Here is a 17,845-nt window from a genome sequence, read left to right on the forward strand (position 1 = left end):
AAATGTGTATAAAAGCAATGTTGACAATTGAGAAACTGAAGATTCTATTTATGGTATTAATTGCCAAAGTTAAATATAAGGTCTCTGAGAGAAAATGCCATGAATATAAGGGGGAAATAATTGGCTTTTCAAATATTCCAGTTTCTGAAAACTGAATACAAGTTATGTTGCCCTTTTTAAAAAATAATTTTAAATCCCTTTCACAACAATTGTGCTGAAAAACTTTTACTGTCACTCTCTCTCTCCTGGCACAATGCAGAAAGGCCACAGTAAATTAAACAAATGCCTGAATTTAGTGATATACTCAATACTGGACTTACAAGTAAAAATCAGAAATGTCTTTGTACTATCTCATATTAACTGCAAAGCATATGTCTAAAGACCAGTGACTACTACTTAGGAAAAATTAACTTCTGTTTCCACAGATCCCCTCCCTCCATCCTCCTTTTTTCTTTTTTTCTTTAACAAGTTGAGCTGCTTTGGAATCATAAAATAGTCAATTTCTGATAAAGAGATAATAATATTCTATAATAGATACTATTTTTAAAAACATGCTAGTGCTTTTGTTTTGTTTTCAGAAACCGGTCCTCATCCAGAGAAGATTTCATTTTCAGTGAAGTTTTTCTAACATATAATTAGATTATTTAATTATAGTTTCAAAGTACTGAATTCAGTACTATGCAATGTTTCTTTCAATCTCTAAATACACAATTTAATAAATACAACATTCCAACAGTATAGGCATTTGTTTTTTCCCTTCTAATGGAAGTGAGAAAAATTAAGCACAGCAGGCTGGGGTTGTAGCTCAGAGGTAGAGCACTTGCCTAGCATGTGTGAGGCACTGGGTTCGATTCTCAGTACCACATATAAATAAAATAAATGTCCATCAACAACTAAAAAAATTTTTTTAAATAGAAAAATTAAGCATAAAGACATTAAGGAACACCTCTCAGTGCATAGAGATGGGAGGGTAAGGTGTGCTGCTTGCTGGCAAACACAGGATGTGGTCTATTTGTATAGGAAGTATACACATTCAGTGTCATTGACTCTTAAAGTTGATGGAAGAGGAGTTCTAGTGCCAGCCCAGGATTCCCAATTCTTCTGGCAATTTCTAATCCCATCAGCCTGACATCAGTGGATATGTAGGTAGAGGCCATAAACCCAGTGGTAAAATTACATTTTTATAATGAGACTAAGTGATGCAAACATACTCATTTAAAATCCAACAAACCTTTCAGTTTTCCATCAAAGTTTGGATTGGTAGCTACTTTCAAGCCAGGGTGAGGTAGCAGAAAACAGGAAATATTGGTGAAACAGGAATGGATGTGCTTTCGAACATTCTGCAGTTCTTCATGCTGGTTCCCTGAGACCTGCAGTAAATTATTCTGAAGTTTAAAATTATTTGCAATCTAAATTGAAAAAAGGAATTCTATGGAATCTTATATTTGCTATGTCTGTTTGGTTTCATAATAGCAAAATAAATAAATAAATTTTAAAACAAGATGGACTGCCATTAAAGAAAAAAATAGTCTTGGGTGAATCTGTCCATGTAAGCATGGCAAGCACATGGCACAGTTATTACAATTAACAAGCCACTGCCCTTATGCCATCTCAGATGGGCTTCCCATGTTTTAGTATAAACTAGTGGAGTTTTACTCTAGTTCCCATAAGTTCAGATTTTAATTCAAAGTACTCATAAGAGACACAAGTAGATTGTAAGATAGTTATACTTTTTTTCAGAAGATACTTAAGACAGCTACCTGTCACCTGGTAGGTACACACTTTAGTTCTAGAAAGGTATCCAAATAGTTGGGTATTTATTTATCTACAAGCCCAAATACTCTCTACCCCCTTTTTAGACATGCACTTGACAGTGTATAGTTTAGACAAACTACTCTAAAAATAACTATAAATCTAAAAAGGATCCTGATATTCAAGGAACTTCTGAACTTCAATTTTCTCCTTTGATTTCTCAGTGGATATTTTTTGTGATATCTGATTAATGTAAACAATTTCTACAATGGTGAACTATCATGACATAGAAAATGGAAGACCTTCTAATTTCATATTCTGTGAGCTATTAGCAAAATTTTCTATGACTCTGGAGATTCAAAATTAGATATTTCTTTAAACCTCTACTAAAACATAAACTCAGATACTTGTGCACTATCAGTCATGAACTGATTTAGTTGCTCAAAGTAAAATCTTTATGTTAAAGAATAAGTAATTGTTTTATACACAAAAGAATTATCTGTTTCAAAATTATTGGTAATATTTGAAATTATTACTGAATAGTTCATTAAATATCAATCTTAGTTTGTTCATATAGATACTATGAGGGTCAAATGAAGTTGTGGCTACTGAGTATATTTAGCAAATCACTCAACAAAAATAATTTTAGATTACTACTGGTGAAATTCCATGTACCTAAATATTTAACAAACCTTGAGGCGTTTTTCCAAGAATTTTGCACCACCATCTGCTCCATATGAAAATTCATATGGGAAACTCCAGTCTCGAACCAGAAATATCAGACTCTAAAAAATATTAAGAAAAAATTGATAAAGGGACTTTAAGGTGCCTACCTCTGGCTTTTATTAGAACCAATTATATCACTGTTAGCTTCATAGTGTTCTTTACCACATTGTGGAATTAAAAAGGCAAACATAAAACCTTTGGAAGTTTCTGAGCAGCCTCTTACCTATGAGATTATCCTACATGTTTCTGCTAAGTATGGACAGAAAACTGCCTACTAACTGCTAACATGAATGCACCCCACTGGGAGTTGAGAGTCAGAGATGACTCAAGCTGGCTTAATGAAACAATGTACATATATATAATCAGGTTGGGTAGAGTATTTCTGTGTTCCTGTGAAGGAACAGGAAAGAATATTCTTTCCTTTTTGACATCCATAGTAGAAGATAGGCATAAGATCAACTTTTCTTTCTTAAATTATTGTAATGTTTTTATAGAAACAGTAAATATAGATATCACAAAAAGTTCAAATTATATAGCAAAGTCCAGAGTAGAAATTTTAAACTGCATTCCAAGTTTTGTCTAGATGCAATCATAGTTAACATTTGGTAAATGATATGTATACAATGGAGTAGGGTGGGAATAAATTTTTTAAAAAGAAAATTTTTCTAAAAAACAAGTTTTTCCTACATTGCATTTTAAATAAAAAGTATTGAAATATACTTTTTAAAAGGATATTCAATGGCATTTAAGATACTACTGAAATTCAACTAAGTTATATTTCACCACAAGAAGTTCTAATAGATTCTTTTGAAACTAAGAAAAAAGATTTTGGAAACCTGGGAGACATGTGTTTACTTTTGAAATCTTCTGTTGAAATACAGTCTTCACACAGAAAACTGCACACACAATTACAAGGCTTAACAAATTTTCACTATCTGAATATTCCATGTAACCAGCACCTACCTCAAGAAACAGGATGTGCATCACTCCACAACCCTCTACTCCTGCTTTCTTCCAGTCATTACCCCTTGCTCAAGGGTAACCACTATCCTGACTTCTCAAAGCATAGACTAGTTTTGGCTTCTTTCATTCAACATTATACTTGTGAAATTCATATTATTGCATATTTTTGTATCATTCATAGTCATCACTGCATAATATTCCATTATACAAATAATTACAATTCATCCTAATGTAGACACACAAAATTATTGGTTGGTCTGCCTTTCCTTAATTGGTTTGAGTCATGTGTTCTTATGTTATTCTGGAATTCCTGCATCATAACACTTAATACTACTATTTGATGGAGTTCTTTCAGTTTCAAACAATGATTTCCAATTACAACAAGCTTAAGTTAAAGAACAGAAAATTTGTTATTGATTCCATAACTGGAAAGGTTGGTACTATTTCTCTCTCAGATCAGTCCTTTCGATATGATGGCCAAAATGACCACTGAGAGCCAGATGTACACTCTAGTACCTGTGATTTGATTTTTACCATAGCTACGTCAGGAAAGTTCCAGGGACTGATCTACCTTTGATCATGTACACAGTCTTGAAACAATCACTGTGGTCAGAGGGATAAGATAGTCTCAATTGGTACCTGTACATAAAGAATGAGTGGCACTCCTTCACCTGAGCCATACTTAATCAGTGAATTAACCCTCTGACAGGGATTAACTGGGTGATAACTAGGCTGGTAGGGTGTGGACGGAGAAGGTGGATCATTGGGGGTGTGCTTTGGGGTATACATTTTGTCCTTGTTCAGTGGAGCGCTCTCTCTCTCTCTGCTTCCTAATGCCATGCCCTAAGACACTTTCCTCTGCCACACCCTTCTGCCATGATCTACCTCATCTCAGGCCCAGAGCAATGGAAACAGTCATCTATGGACTGAGACCTCTGAAACCATGAGGCCCAAAATAAACTTTTCCTCCTCTAATTGTTCTCATCAGGTCTTTTTGGTCACAGTAGTGAAAAAAACTGACTAAAACATATAGTTAAGGAAAAATTATCTAGATATAAAATTCTTGAAGTGATGTTTTCTTTAAAAACTCTGTCACAATTATTCATCTGTCCTTACTCATTGAAAGTTATTATAGAAAATCCTATGTGGATCCTTTGTCCTTAAAAGCTCAGTGACTTTTATTAGATATATTCTCATATTGATTGGAACTTATCAGTCTTCCCTAGGGACTTAGTAGGATGATTCAAAGTTTTATTTGAAGGAATTTTTTTCTATCACGTCTTTAAATATTTTTCCTCTACACAGTCCACTGTCATCATTAGGCGCTCTCTCTATACACATGTGGCATACTAGAGAATGAGAATCCAGGCAGGGGAGGGTTGTCTGTTTGTTTTGTAACACTAGGGATTGAACCCTTGGCCTTGCCTGCTGGGCAAGTGCTCTACCACTGAGTTACAAACTCAGCCCAGGAATCCAGGTTTTATGGGGTCTGAAGCTTATATAATCTGTGGAGCAGGGGAAACCTCTATAAGAAAAAAAAATTTTTAAATTAGGCTTGAAAATGAATATTTAGAATGAGATACATAAATCACAAATTTAGGAAAACAAATAACAACGAAAATCCAGGAAAAAACTAAGATGCCTTTATATTACTTCTTTTTTAAAAAGCACTCTAAGTTTATTTCCTACCCCAGATAAGGATCAAGCATTTTTCTAAGAAGCATTGTTTTCTTTTTTCCTGTGGAAATGGTAACTTCAAGATTTTAATTCTGAAAGTGCTACTAAATTGGTCATTGTTTCTAGGTCTTTTCAGTGGACAGAGTTAGATAAAATTTTCTGTGTATGTATATGTATCATATATGTTGATAAAATATCTCTTTAATTCATATTGATATTTCCAATTCAAACATTTAAATACACAACTACAGGGTTTTCACTTAACCTCTATATTCTATCTGTTCCTCCTAACCCAAGAATCCTGAATCAAGAATCTTGGTTCTTTGGGTATAGAGAATGATTGAATCATGATATCCCATAATTACTTGTTAGTTTTAGTGTACGATACATATACATCAGCCTCAGAGTAAACCCACCAATACTACCATCAGCTACAAAGAACATTTTATAAAACTATTAAAATTTTTTTTGGGCATACACTCTGTTTATTCTTTTGTCTCTTTAATCTACTTATTCTTTATTTATAGAATGTAAACACTGAGATGCCCTCCCACTTTTATCTTTCATTTGGTCCTAGTTCCACAAATATATATTTAATGCTTATCCCAGTCCTTGTATCAGCTTTGTTTGAGTGAAACTCATTCTTTAGTAGATTTCTCATCAAGGGGTGGTAGGAACAATATTCCTTTCTTTTTTTTTTTTTTTTTTTTTTTTGGTACCAGGAATTGAACCCAGGGGCACTTAACCATTGAGTCACATCCCCAGACCATTTTTTATTTTTTATTTTGAGACAGGATCTCACTAAGTTGCTGAGGCTGGCTTTGAACTTGCGAGCCTCCTGTCTCAGCTTCCAGAGTCCCTGGGATTACAGGCGTGTGCTCCCGCACATGGCCTATTTCTTGCATTCTTACATTTTGATAACAATTTGGGTCTTTCATGCCTCTAAGTCAATATAGGATTCTTGGATTGCATGTTTCCTTACACAAGGACACTTCTTGGTGTGTGATTATGGGTATTTCTTGTTTTACAAAGATGAAGCCAGTCCTCCCTCTTCTATTATGTTTTGTGGATTTTTGTGGGTAAAGGAGAGATTTTTGTAAGGAAAATTAAAAATACCCATATGTACTATCTTTAAATGATCTACAACTTTAAACAGATGATCATTTTTGTCAAATTTTTGTCAATATATAATAATTTGCATTTGAAATATCTCTACCTAAAAGATGTATTTTGAAAATAGAAGTTAGCTAGGAAGGATCTTTTGAAAAATAAAGGTTCATGAACCAGTATAAATGAAACCAAGTATGTGGCTTTGGCTATATTTTACGTTTTTCTTGGGAGACTTCAGTCTCATTTTTTGCTCTTTTCCACTGGGCATTTTCCCTATTCAAAGTAATGAGGACCATGTGTAGAACAGAAGCAAACAGGAAGTCTTATTTTTTCAAATTAGCAACCTATAACAGTAACCATGAAATGAATGCTGATGTTCAAGGTCCTAAGTTCCCTGCCTGATGCTTCTACCCAGGGATGTGCTGATAAACTCTGTGACCAAAAAAAGAAGAAAAAAAAGTCTTGATTTGTACAATGTTCCAGTTTCTGTGGAGAAAATTCACCCACTCTGGAGAATTTCCAGCTACTAATGGTTTTTAAACTGGCTTATATAACTCCTGAATATTTAATAATTGGTTCTTATAGACAGGTATGAGCTAGCTATAGCACATCCACTACTTCCATCCCATCCAAGATGATTTGTAAAATTTACATTTATTATATATGAATTCCATGAATTCCAGTCCTTAATTCAAAAGTTATCAGTTTTTCTACACTGCTGAATCTCAATATGTATGTAGGTATAAATAGATAGATAGGAAGAAAACAAGAATATACATTAGTTTGATTTGTCAGATAAAAAGACCACATGAGTTCATAATAGTTTTTTAAATGAAGTAAATTCAATCAGATGTGGGGCAAATGAAAGACCTATGCTATACTTATCTTATGCACTTTTTTTTTTTAAATCATGAGAGGCGTTATAAGCTTTAACAATTGGGAGATGGCTATACAAACTACGGCCATATTGATATAATGATACATAGCTTTTAATATTATAAATATGTGGAATATATCCATATATGTATAAATTATGTCAATATAAAATGCGTAAATGAAAAAATATTATTTGAAAAGTAATGCTAAATTTTTTAAAAATATTTTTAGTTGCACGTGGACACAATACCTTTATTTTATTTTTTATGTGGTGCTGCATTCTAGGCAAACACTCACTGCTGAGCCACAACCTCAGCCCCAGTAATGCTAAATTTATGTGCACGTCCATTATAAATATGTGAAATTACTCCCATATTATGAGGAAAAGACTTAACTATTCTAGAATCATATAGCCAGTAAGTAACTGAATTAGTTTTTAATGTTTAGTTAATTTCAGTTTAAAGTAATAGTAAACACCAGAAATGGTTTTCAACCAAAATAACAACTCATGGCAACCAACAACTCACTGAGAAGGGTGCAGTGGCACATGTCTGTAATCCCAGCAGCCTGGGAGACTGAGGAAGGAAGATCGAAAGGTCAAAGCCAGCCTCAACAAGTTAGTTGAGGCCCTGAGCAACTTAGCAAGACCCTGTCTCAAAATAAAAAATAAAAAAGGCCTGGGGATATGGCTCAGTGTTAAGTGCCCTTGGGTTCAATTCCTGGAACCAAAAAAAAAAACAACAAAAAACAAAAAACCTCCTTTTTTTATAGAATAGATATGTTGATGTAGCTTCTGCGGGATTATTATAGTATACATAAGATTCAAGTGCTCAATGTGAGTAAAATAAATGAGAAAATAAGTAATGTCATAAAGAACTCTGTATTATCTCTTACTAGGTTTTTCTTTCCTAGGTGTGCTAAATTGTTTTGAGCTGGTTCATGAAGGCTTGTAAAAACAGATATTAAAATAGATATTAAAATCAGTGGATATCAAGTTGGTAGCTTGAAAGTCATGGTAAAATTATTTAGCATTTACTTTGTAAATGCTACAAATCAGGCTCACCTGCTCCCTTCTCCTAAACCTATCAGCACACCATTGGTGATATCTGTACTTCAATAATGCTTTCAAAATGAATTCAGTTAGCTTTTAGTTTTAGTTTATAATTTTATCCTATTTCAGAGTTAAGACTCCTATTTTAAATTTGTTAAAATTATTTTAATTTTTACATAAATTTATTATTTAAAAAATGTCATTACCTCTCACCTTACTTCCTCTGGCAATGTTAAAAATTTCCCCACAATTTTATCCAAATGAATAACACTGTTATCTTGCCAGAGAAAGAGAAGTGGTGATTTCACACACACGCACACACAAAACAACCACGCACAAACACAATAAAACCTCACTAAATTTATTTTTGCTTTTTTCTCTATGCTTTTCCAATTTAAATGTGATATTATTTACTAATATCTTAACTCCTGAAATTTGAATAGATTTGCATTTTATCTTAATTTTATGACATACAGTAATGTTTTGTTTTGAATTTGGTTGCTTCACTCTCAAAAATAATTAAATGGCTTTGGACATCACTTTTACTACATTATCAGTTTCTCATTTCAATTTCAGATAGTTAGATTTATGTCTATACCTACTCAAGAGTCATTGTTGACTCATTCAGTCAAGACTCTTTTCACTGACCTTTCATAATGACAACAATTTACTTACAAGTGGCAATATCTTAAAGTGTTTCCTACTGTTCATTTTCAGGTCACTGGCATTTTTTACCAAAGACAGTATTTCTATCTTCCTATCTATTTCATCAGAGCATTGGTTAGTCTTTTGTTTTCAGTGTATCTGCTAACGTATAAAGAGCAGTGACACCTGCTGGTAAGACCTAAGGTTCCTTTATAGAATTTACAATGGAGTTCCCCAACCCATATATGCCAATGGTACTTCAGTAACAAATTCAGAGAAAAGTCAAAGTGATAGTCTAATTGCCATACAACAGTTCACTATCAAAAGATTTAAAAAGGAAAACAACAGAGTCTAGTAGGTACTATGAACCATATAGCAGATTTTATTCTATCTCATCTCCTGCCCTGCCTCATCCCCTTGACCTCAGCGGAGAAATTCATGCTCCTTCATTCACAGCACATCATCATCTCTCCATGAAAAGGCCCTTTCTTGCTATATTTTATCGTATTTTTCCCAGATCTGCACTCCTAATCTTAAGCCATCCTTTCCCACCCACCCCAATGTAATACTTTATTTTGTGTATGAGAGTTTTTAAAATAAAAAATAGTATCATGTTATATATCTCATACTTTTTGCTGCTTAATTCAATATGAATATTAACACTCTAATCTCTACAGCTCTATGTACGTTTGATCCATTGCCTTTGAACATTACAAAGTATTCCAGAGTATGCTTTCCACCATATTTTATGAATCCATTTTTCTAGTGATGGTCACCTAGGTTGCTTCCATCTTTCTTCTACTACTACTTAGAAATCATTTAATAAATAAAAAATGTATGTTTATATTTGCTACATATTCACCAATTCATTTACTCTTAATTCATTCTTGCATTAGTAAAAAAACTCATGTATCTAGTAATCCTTTTTCTTCAAGTTTGCTTTATTTGATCTTAATATAGCTATATTAACTTTATCATTTTCCTACTCCTCATGGGCCCCTATCTTTTCTCAGATCTCAATAATTTTTTTACTCTTCTGTTAATACTCTTATGTATTCAAAGAAATTTGTAATTTTCTGTGGAGGTTTTTCAACTGTTTTAAGTAAGTTAATCTTAATTAGCTAATCTTCTATTAATAAAAGCACAAGACATCCATTCCACAAATAAGAGTAGTTGATATACTCACATGGTAGCCAGACTCCAAGATGACTCCCCAAATCCCTGCTTCCTGGTGCTCTATCTTTGTTTATCCCCTCCCACATTATGCCAGGGCTGGTCTGAATGTCTGACTGATAAAAGTGTGGCAGAACTGATGGTGTGCTACTTCTAAAATCAGATTATAAAAGATTGTAGCTTCTCTCTCATAATTAGATGACTTGCTTTGGAAAGGAGTATCCTGTGGAAAGGTCCATGTGGTAAGAAGTTAAAGGCTCCATCAACAGAGTAAGGTTGAGAGCAGGTCCTCCAGTAATGTCTTCAGGGAATGTCTCCATGGCCAGCAGCCTGAGTACAACTTCATCAGAGACCCAGAGCCAAAACCACACAGGCTGAGCCACTCCAGATTCCTGACCTTCAAGAACTGTCTTAGATTATAGAAGTTTATGGTTTGAGTATGAGTTGTTATGCAGCAATAGAGAACTGTACAGTGCATTTAAATTACTAGCCACTAGAGTTACAAATTCTACTTTGTCCTCTATTAATCATTCAGTTTTCCTGTGTGATCAGAGTCCCCTCAGGTTATGAGCTGTCTTGGTTGGTGATGTGCCACTGCAAGGGAATCTCAGCTCCAGAGGCAGCTTTACCTACCTCTGATAAACTTAGCCTGAAGGAATCAGGCTTGAGATGGACAGTCATTGTGTAAATCTGTACCACCTCCAGGTTCTGTTTTCAAGGACTGCTTGGCTTAATTATAACATCCTTGTTCTTGATACATAATGAGTGGTAGGCTGAGAAGGGAGCACAAAAGGGACTGCCACTGTTCAATCCAAGCTCAGATGCTGTCCGCATGCTATCCTCAGCAGGGGCTGATCTGGTAGCTGTTCTTCTCAGTGGCAGTGAAACAGGATAGTATGTGACAAAGCAAAAGGCACCTCCAATTCCCCACCTGCAATGTCCTCTCTGGTGCTCAGTCAGCTTTTGCTGTGGCTTGCAGGAATTACCTTTTATGTCTCAGGTGTTTTATTCATTTTTAGCTTTTATGTTGGACAAATTTATCACTTTTCCTTTGGCTTCTGTGACAACTCTAGGGTTGAGTTCAGGGGAGAAGAGTGGATACTCTTTTTACTTTCTCACTTCTATTTTTTCTTCACATCTAATAGTATTAAATAAGTATTAAAATGCTTTTTAAATGAAATAAAGGAAACAAGAAACAAACATAACCCTAACTGGTAAATATACCTAGTTATAGTTTTCAGAAAAATCCAGTAAGACTTTGCCATCATTCAAACCTCACTCACCTGAAATGGCTTTAGGAATGTTTCCTCCATTGCCAGCCTGCCATACTCAGTGAAAAGCTGGAAGAAAAATCACAGACACACACAAACACACACACACACACACACACACACACACACAGAGAGAAAAGAAAGAAAACTTAAGTATTTGTAAGGTTTTACTTCTTTGGCTTACTTCAATTTATTTTTATTTTTTCACCTAACTGTAACAGAATACTACATTTATTAAGATTATAAGTATCAGGGCTGGGCCTGTAGCTCAGTGGCAGAGCACTTGCCTAGCATGTGTGAAGCACTGGATTTGATCCTCAGCACTGTATATAAGTAAATGAATAAATAGATAGATAGATAAATAAAGGCATTCCATCCATCTATAACTACAAAAATTTTTTAAAAAGATTATAAGAATCATTTTTAGGATATATTAGAAAGATAAAGCAGAACTATAATAATTAGGTATTAAAAATTAAGGATTTAAAGTAACATTTAAAGTGGAGTTGTGGCTCAGTGGTAGAACCTAGAATATGTGAGGCACTGGGTTCAGTCCTCAGCACCACATAAATAAAGCAAATAAAGGTATTGTTTCCATCTACAACTAAAAAACATTAAAAATAAATAAATAAAAGTATACTTCCATTTAATACTAATACCTTTTCTTCTTTCTTTGTGTGTGTGTGTGTGTGTGTTTGTTTTTGTTTTTAGTGCTAGAGATTGAATCCAGGGCCTCATGCATGCCAAGAATATGCTCTACCACTAAACTACTCCCCCAGCCCTGAAACTAACACCTTTTATATCTAGAATGTAGGACAATTCTTTGGAAAGAAGGAGAAGAGGAAGCATGTCAAATGACCTTTCAAAGTAGAACTGGCATAAGATTAGACTAGAGTCATAAACTATGTAGGATACATTTACAAAAGTTGTGACCTCAGGCAACTTAAAGGCACAATAATCTGGACTGTTACAAAGGCATTAGGTGTTTTGTTTAACAAATAGATAATCAAATAAACTGCCTTCTCTAATTTTGTATTGTTACCAACTGAGACCATGAGACACCATAAAATAAGTTTTTACACTGCCAGAAATGCAAGATTTTGGAGAATGTAGACTTGAAGAGGTGACTGTGGCAGGGCCTCTGATAAGAGTTTCATCCAGACAGGCTGATTCTCATATGAACAGAGGAAACACCACTTCAAACACAGGACTAAGGTGCCACAGTGGCTTGTTGGAGCTGGGGAAGAATGGCTGACACACAAGCTTCCCATCCCTGCCCCTCAGAACAGCACCCACAGCTGTCTTTCCTGTGGGAGCAGTGGGAATCTGGAAAGCAAAGGGTAACTGCTATGTCCCTGATGAGAGTGATGAAATATGTCCACAAGGCAGCTGGTCCAGGGATTAGACACTCTCATTAGAATCATGTACTAATATAATTTGAATTCGTAATCACTTCTGAGAAAGGCTGAGGTATTTTCACTTACAGGAAAAATTGAAATGACCTCAAAAAACTATTACTTACTCAATATTAAAGTCTAAAATTAATGATTTGTTGAAACACCTAAACTGGTATTGAACAGTTCCATGGATTAATTTAGAAAACCATTGGTTAGTTTACAACATATGCCCAAAGAAGTAATTACTCTTATTATGAGAAAGCATCTATTCAACTAGTCAAAGTATTGCCTAATTGTCATACTGTGATATACTAGAAATATACTTGATAGTAATGCTGAATGCAAACTCCAATTGATATTTACAATGTTACTTTGCTCCATCATCCTTTGTATCTGCTAAATGTTCACATTTTGCTTCATGGCTCTGATTGCCAAGATAATATAATATACTGAAAGTAAATTTTTCTATAAAATATGTAGATGGAAAACTATCAGAGAAACAATAGTTTTGCTATCTATCAAGAATAACATGGGGTGGGGCTGGGATTATAGCTCAATGGTAGAGTGCTTGCCTAGCATGAGTGAGGCACTGGGTTCCATCCTCCGCACCACATACAAATAAATGAATAAAATAAAGGTATTGTGTACATCTCAACTAAAAATATTTTTAAAAAAAGAAAGGAAGAAAAGAATAACACGATCCCATTGACTTGGGAGAGTGAAGCAGGAGGAGCACAAGTTTGAGGCCAGCCTCAGCAACTTAGCGAGGCCCCAAGTAATTAATTGAGACTCTGTCTCAAAGTTCAAAAAAAAAATTTTTTTAAAGGGCTGGGAACATAGCTCAGTGGTAAAGCACTCCAGGGTTCAAGTCCTGATATCAAAAAAAAAAAAAAAAAACGAATAGCATGAACCGCTGGGCATGGTGGCACATGCCTATAATCCCAGGGACTCTGGAGGCTGAAGCAGGAGGATGGCAAATTCAAAACAGTCTCAGCAAATTAGCAAGGCTCTAAGCAACTTAGCAAGACCCTGTCTCAAAATGAAAAATAAAAAATGGCTGGGAATGCAATGCAGTGGTTAAGTGCACCTGGGTCTAATCCCCAGTGTCAAAAAATACAAAATAAAACTAACACGAATTGAAGGGAACAGGAAGTGTTACTGAGATGAGAATTATCTCTAGCAAACATCTGATCCTTTACTTAACTGAGATTCAAGTGTGGCTTGGAGATGGAAAGGAGCACCGAGTCCAGTCAGATGACCTGACTTTTATTCCCACTCTACCACTAATTAGCCATATATGTGAGCTCTATCAAGTCATTTATTTATTTTCAGATTTATTTTCCACAATTATAAAATGAAAAGGATAAACTGAGTGTCACCAGGTCTCTTTCAGATCTAAAAAAAAATTCTGTGAGTTATTATGAGGTAGCTTTTAACAGCTCACAGGGGGGAAAAAAAAAAAAAAACCTAGCATATAACATATATCCTACCAGTGATTATCAAATCCCTGACCTTAAAACTTTAACATTCTGGGTAATTTTTAAGCCTAAAAATGTTTTTCTATTTTAATTTGCTATATATTTTCATATATCCAAGAATGATAGCAAGTAGCTTTATGGAAACAAAGGAATTTGAAAACTGAATTAGAAATAACAAAACAAGAAACTCGAAAATAGGATAACCCTCACTTGGTAATGTTTCTAACCCATTCTCCAAAGTTCTGCTATGCGTGTTCAAAAAAGTCTACCAGATAAATAAAAAATAGAATATTGTTACCTGAAGGTGCTGAAGATCATCCTCCTGGACATTTTGGGATAAATTATATACCTTGATTATAAAATCAAAATGAGAGGATAATCAGCATCATCCTAAGCACTTACTTTGTCATACTCTATTTTTATAAATATCAATTATTACAAAAATTAACTCACATACATCTTTATATGATGACGTTTTAAAGAAAGGACTAAGAAAGCTTGAGAGACAATAAACAATGTGTAGTGATATAAAAATTTTCCAGAAATATAAGTTACCTGCTCTGGAATCAGAATTTTAACATTATTTTATGAATGTAATTCAACAATTAGTCAATAAAATAACAATTCTTCTAAGCACACCAAAATAATGGTGTTATAGACAATGTGCTAAATTTGAACAACCCATATGGAAAACTGTGTTTTGAAAAGTTATGTTGATTTATTCACAATTTGTTATTTTATTTATTTCTATTTTATAGAAAGAAAGTTCCATCACATGGAAATTTGGTTCTGAATGTCCTGTATTATTGTTTCATGAATAGATCTCAGCATCAACATCTTTTTTAAAGATGTCAAAAACGTCAAAGAAAAGTTAAATATGCTTATATATTTATGTATTAATGCAAACAGTATCCTTTGTGTACTTATTTAAATAATAGATCATTTTTAGATAATAATTAAAAACAGTCATTACTAAGTACTTAGTAGATTTTTCTATGAAAAAATTCAATGTATTAAGGTAAAAAATAAAAAGTAAATATTAAAAAGGCAAAGTCAATATGATTTGTATTGGCTTGTATAAATGGTTTTTACTATTGATTAAAAAGAAAATAGATATTAAATCAGTATTTTAAAAGCTCATTCAACAAATAGATTATTAAAAGCATCAATCATAGGTTAATTTAAAGTCTTTTGGATTTTGGGGTTTGGCTTATTTCACTGAGCATGATATTCTCCAAATCCATCCATTTTTCTGCAAATACCATAATATTATTCTTCTTTATAGCTGAATAATATTCCATTGTGTATATATACCATAGTTTCTTTATCCATTCATCTGTTGAAGGGCATCTAGGCTGGTTCCACAATCTAGCTATTGTGAATTGAGCTGCTATAAACATTGATGTGGCTGTAGTATGCTAATTTTAAGTCCTTTGGGTAGAAACTGAGGAGTGGGATAACTGGGTCAAAAGGTGGGTCCATTCCAAGTTTTCTGAGGATTCTCCACACTGCTTTCCAGAGTGGCTGCACCAATTTGCAATTCCATCAACAATGTGAAAGTGTGCCTTTTCCCCCACATCCATGCCAAAGGCCAAATGTTTTCCCTGTGAAGTGGATGATGATACATAATGGGGGTGGGGATGAGAGAAGAATGGAGGAACTTTGGATTAAATAAAGGGAAATGAGAGGGGGGAGGGGGTGAGGATATGAAAGATGGTGGAATGAGACAGACATCATTACCCTACGTACATGTATGATTACACAAATGGTATGAATCTACATTGTGCACAACCATAGAAATGAAAAGTTGTACCCCAAAATACAGTCTGTAGAAATAAAATAAATAAATAAATAAAGTCTTTTTTTTTTTTTTTTAATTCAGTTTCTCCTCCTTCCTCCTGTTTGTTCTCTCTTGGTTGTACTAAGAGTACAGTCACTAGTCACCAGTCACTGGCTCCACTCTCTCTCTACTGGCATATGATCATCTCCACTTCATCATCCTGAGTATACTGCCTTTTTAAGCTACCTTGCCTTTTAAAAATTGATTTTCTCTGTTTCTTTACCACCCTCTTCTGCTCTTTCCAATGAATAGAAAATATCTAAAAAAGTCTTAATCTTTCATGTTGTATGTGCTATGCTTATAATGAAACTCTCCAATAACTTTCAGCACAATTTAGAAAGTCTACAATAATCCCTGAAGCAACACTTTAAGAAAGAGAAAGAAAAAAGGAAAGGAAAATGAAAAATTTTAAGTAAAGTCATTTACTTTTCTAAATGTATAGGAAGTTGTTTTAAAAAGCTATAAACACACACAATTTTTACATTTAGAAACATTTCTACTGGCTCTTTAAAATAAAATATTATGTTTATAAATCTTGCTTCATTAAATATAACATAATAGTTGATCCCAATATCTGTATATGTTATAAGATTTAAAATTATTGAGTGTACTGTAGGTTTTAAGTAGAAAAAAAAACAAAATAAAACCTTTTCTGGCTAAAGTAGTCAATTGAAAACTGATCAGTAATTAAACCACAGTAACAAAAACAATTCTACTCTTACAGAAATCACAAGAACTGGTATGCTAATTGAGCAAAATAACATATGATGTACATTTCTATTGTTTGTCTCACTACCATGTGTATGTAGAGACACATACATTATAAATTTTAGCTAAAGAAATACCCACCCAAATGAATTTATTTTTACCTGTATCGAGCTGATCATTGTGCTAAGGGCAAATACTGTGGCCGAATCTCTCAAAGTTGACTGACTATCAAAGGTTCCCTGAGTATCCATCAATAATACTGCAACCTATAAGCAAGTAGAGTACATTTATTGATATTGTATAGAATATTTAGGAATATTACAGTTATTACAATATTAACACCATAAGAACTAAAGGAAATCATTATTAATGAATACTTAATAAATAATTTCTTAAACATGCCATGAATACTATAGGGAATCAAAATATCAATTAGAGCTTATTGTAATAATTTTCACTGCTGATCCAACATTAATTTAATACAGCACTGAAACGTGTGAATGATGGCTTGCTGATCTGATGTCCTACTGTACTTATGATTTTTCCTACCATGATCATTAAAAAGAAAAACAAGGATCATTCAACAGGATACTATATCCCCCTTTAAGTTTCATGTCAAATGGCCAACATTCATTTTCAGAAGAGTATTTTCAAGGTGACTCTTGCAGGTAAAAGTTCAATTTTACTTAGAAAAGTTAGTGTCATACCTTTTTACCATCAACTTTATTGATTAGGAAAACTTCACTCCATATCTGGATTCCTGTGGTTTCTCGTTCAGACCCACCTCTCCATGAAAATCCAGTCAATGGTTCATTGTAATCTCCAAGCCAATCAACTGATTCCTATAAATTTAATAAAATGTATCATATATACCTGGATATATATGTAAAACATTTTTATTCATTCTTTCCAATTCCTATTTCTTAACTCTAGTCAAAAGAAACATGTGGGGGCTGGGGTTATAGCTCAGTAGTAGAGTGTTCACCTAGCACATGTGAGGCACTGGGTTCAATCCTCAGCATCACATAGAAAAATAAATAAATAAAAATTTTAAAAAATAGTGAACAGAGGAAACAACCACAAAAATACTTTAAATAAATGAGAAACATGTACATTTATTGCATTGATACATTTTATTCACTAAAAAAAAATTACAGAGGAGCAACCATCCGCCACAT

At 33.8% G+C, this 17,845-nt stretch overlaps 1 protein-coding gene and 1 long non-coding RNA gene across 3 annotated transcripts in view; both read right to left on the reverse strand.

Annotated features, from left to right (window-relative positions):
* Window positions 1-17,845, reverse strand: part of LOC306648876 — a 603,819-nt gene that overhangs the window by 14,333 nt on the left and 571,641 nt on the right. The gene's annotated exons all lie outside the window — the stretch shown is intronic.
* ATL1 (atlastin GTPase 1) overlaps window positions 1-17,845 on the reverse strand; it is a 67,991-nt gene that overhangs the window by 13,348 nt on the left and 36,798 nt on the right. For both annotated transcript variants that reach the window (XM_079118979.1, XM_079118978.1), the window contains exons 4-9: window positions 17,375-17,509; window positions 16,829-16,933; window positions 14,418-14,468; window positions 11,257-11,313; window positions 2,445-2,537; window positions 1,232-1,370 (exon numbers count right to left, since the gene is read on the reverse strand). In XM_079118979.1, coding sequence (XP_078975105.1) covers window positions 1,232-1,370; window positions 2,445-2,537; window positions 11,257-11,313; window positions 14,418-14,468; window positions 16,829-16,933; window positions 17,375-17,509 — 580 coding nt within the window. The remainder of the gene's footprint in view (window positions 1-1,231; window positions 1,371-2,444; window positions 2,538-11,256; window positions 11,314-14,417; window positions 14,469-16,828; window positions 16,934-17,374; window positions 17,510-17,845) is intronic.

The sequence above is a fragment of the Sciurus vulgaris genome (genome assembly GCF_902686455.1).
Source record: "Sciurus vulgaris genome assembly, chromosome: 2".
NCBI lineage: Eukaryota > Metazoa > Chordata > Mammalia > Rodentia > Sciuridae > Sciurus > Sciurus vulgaris.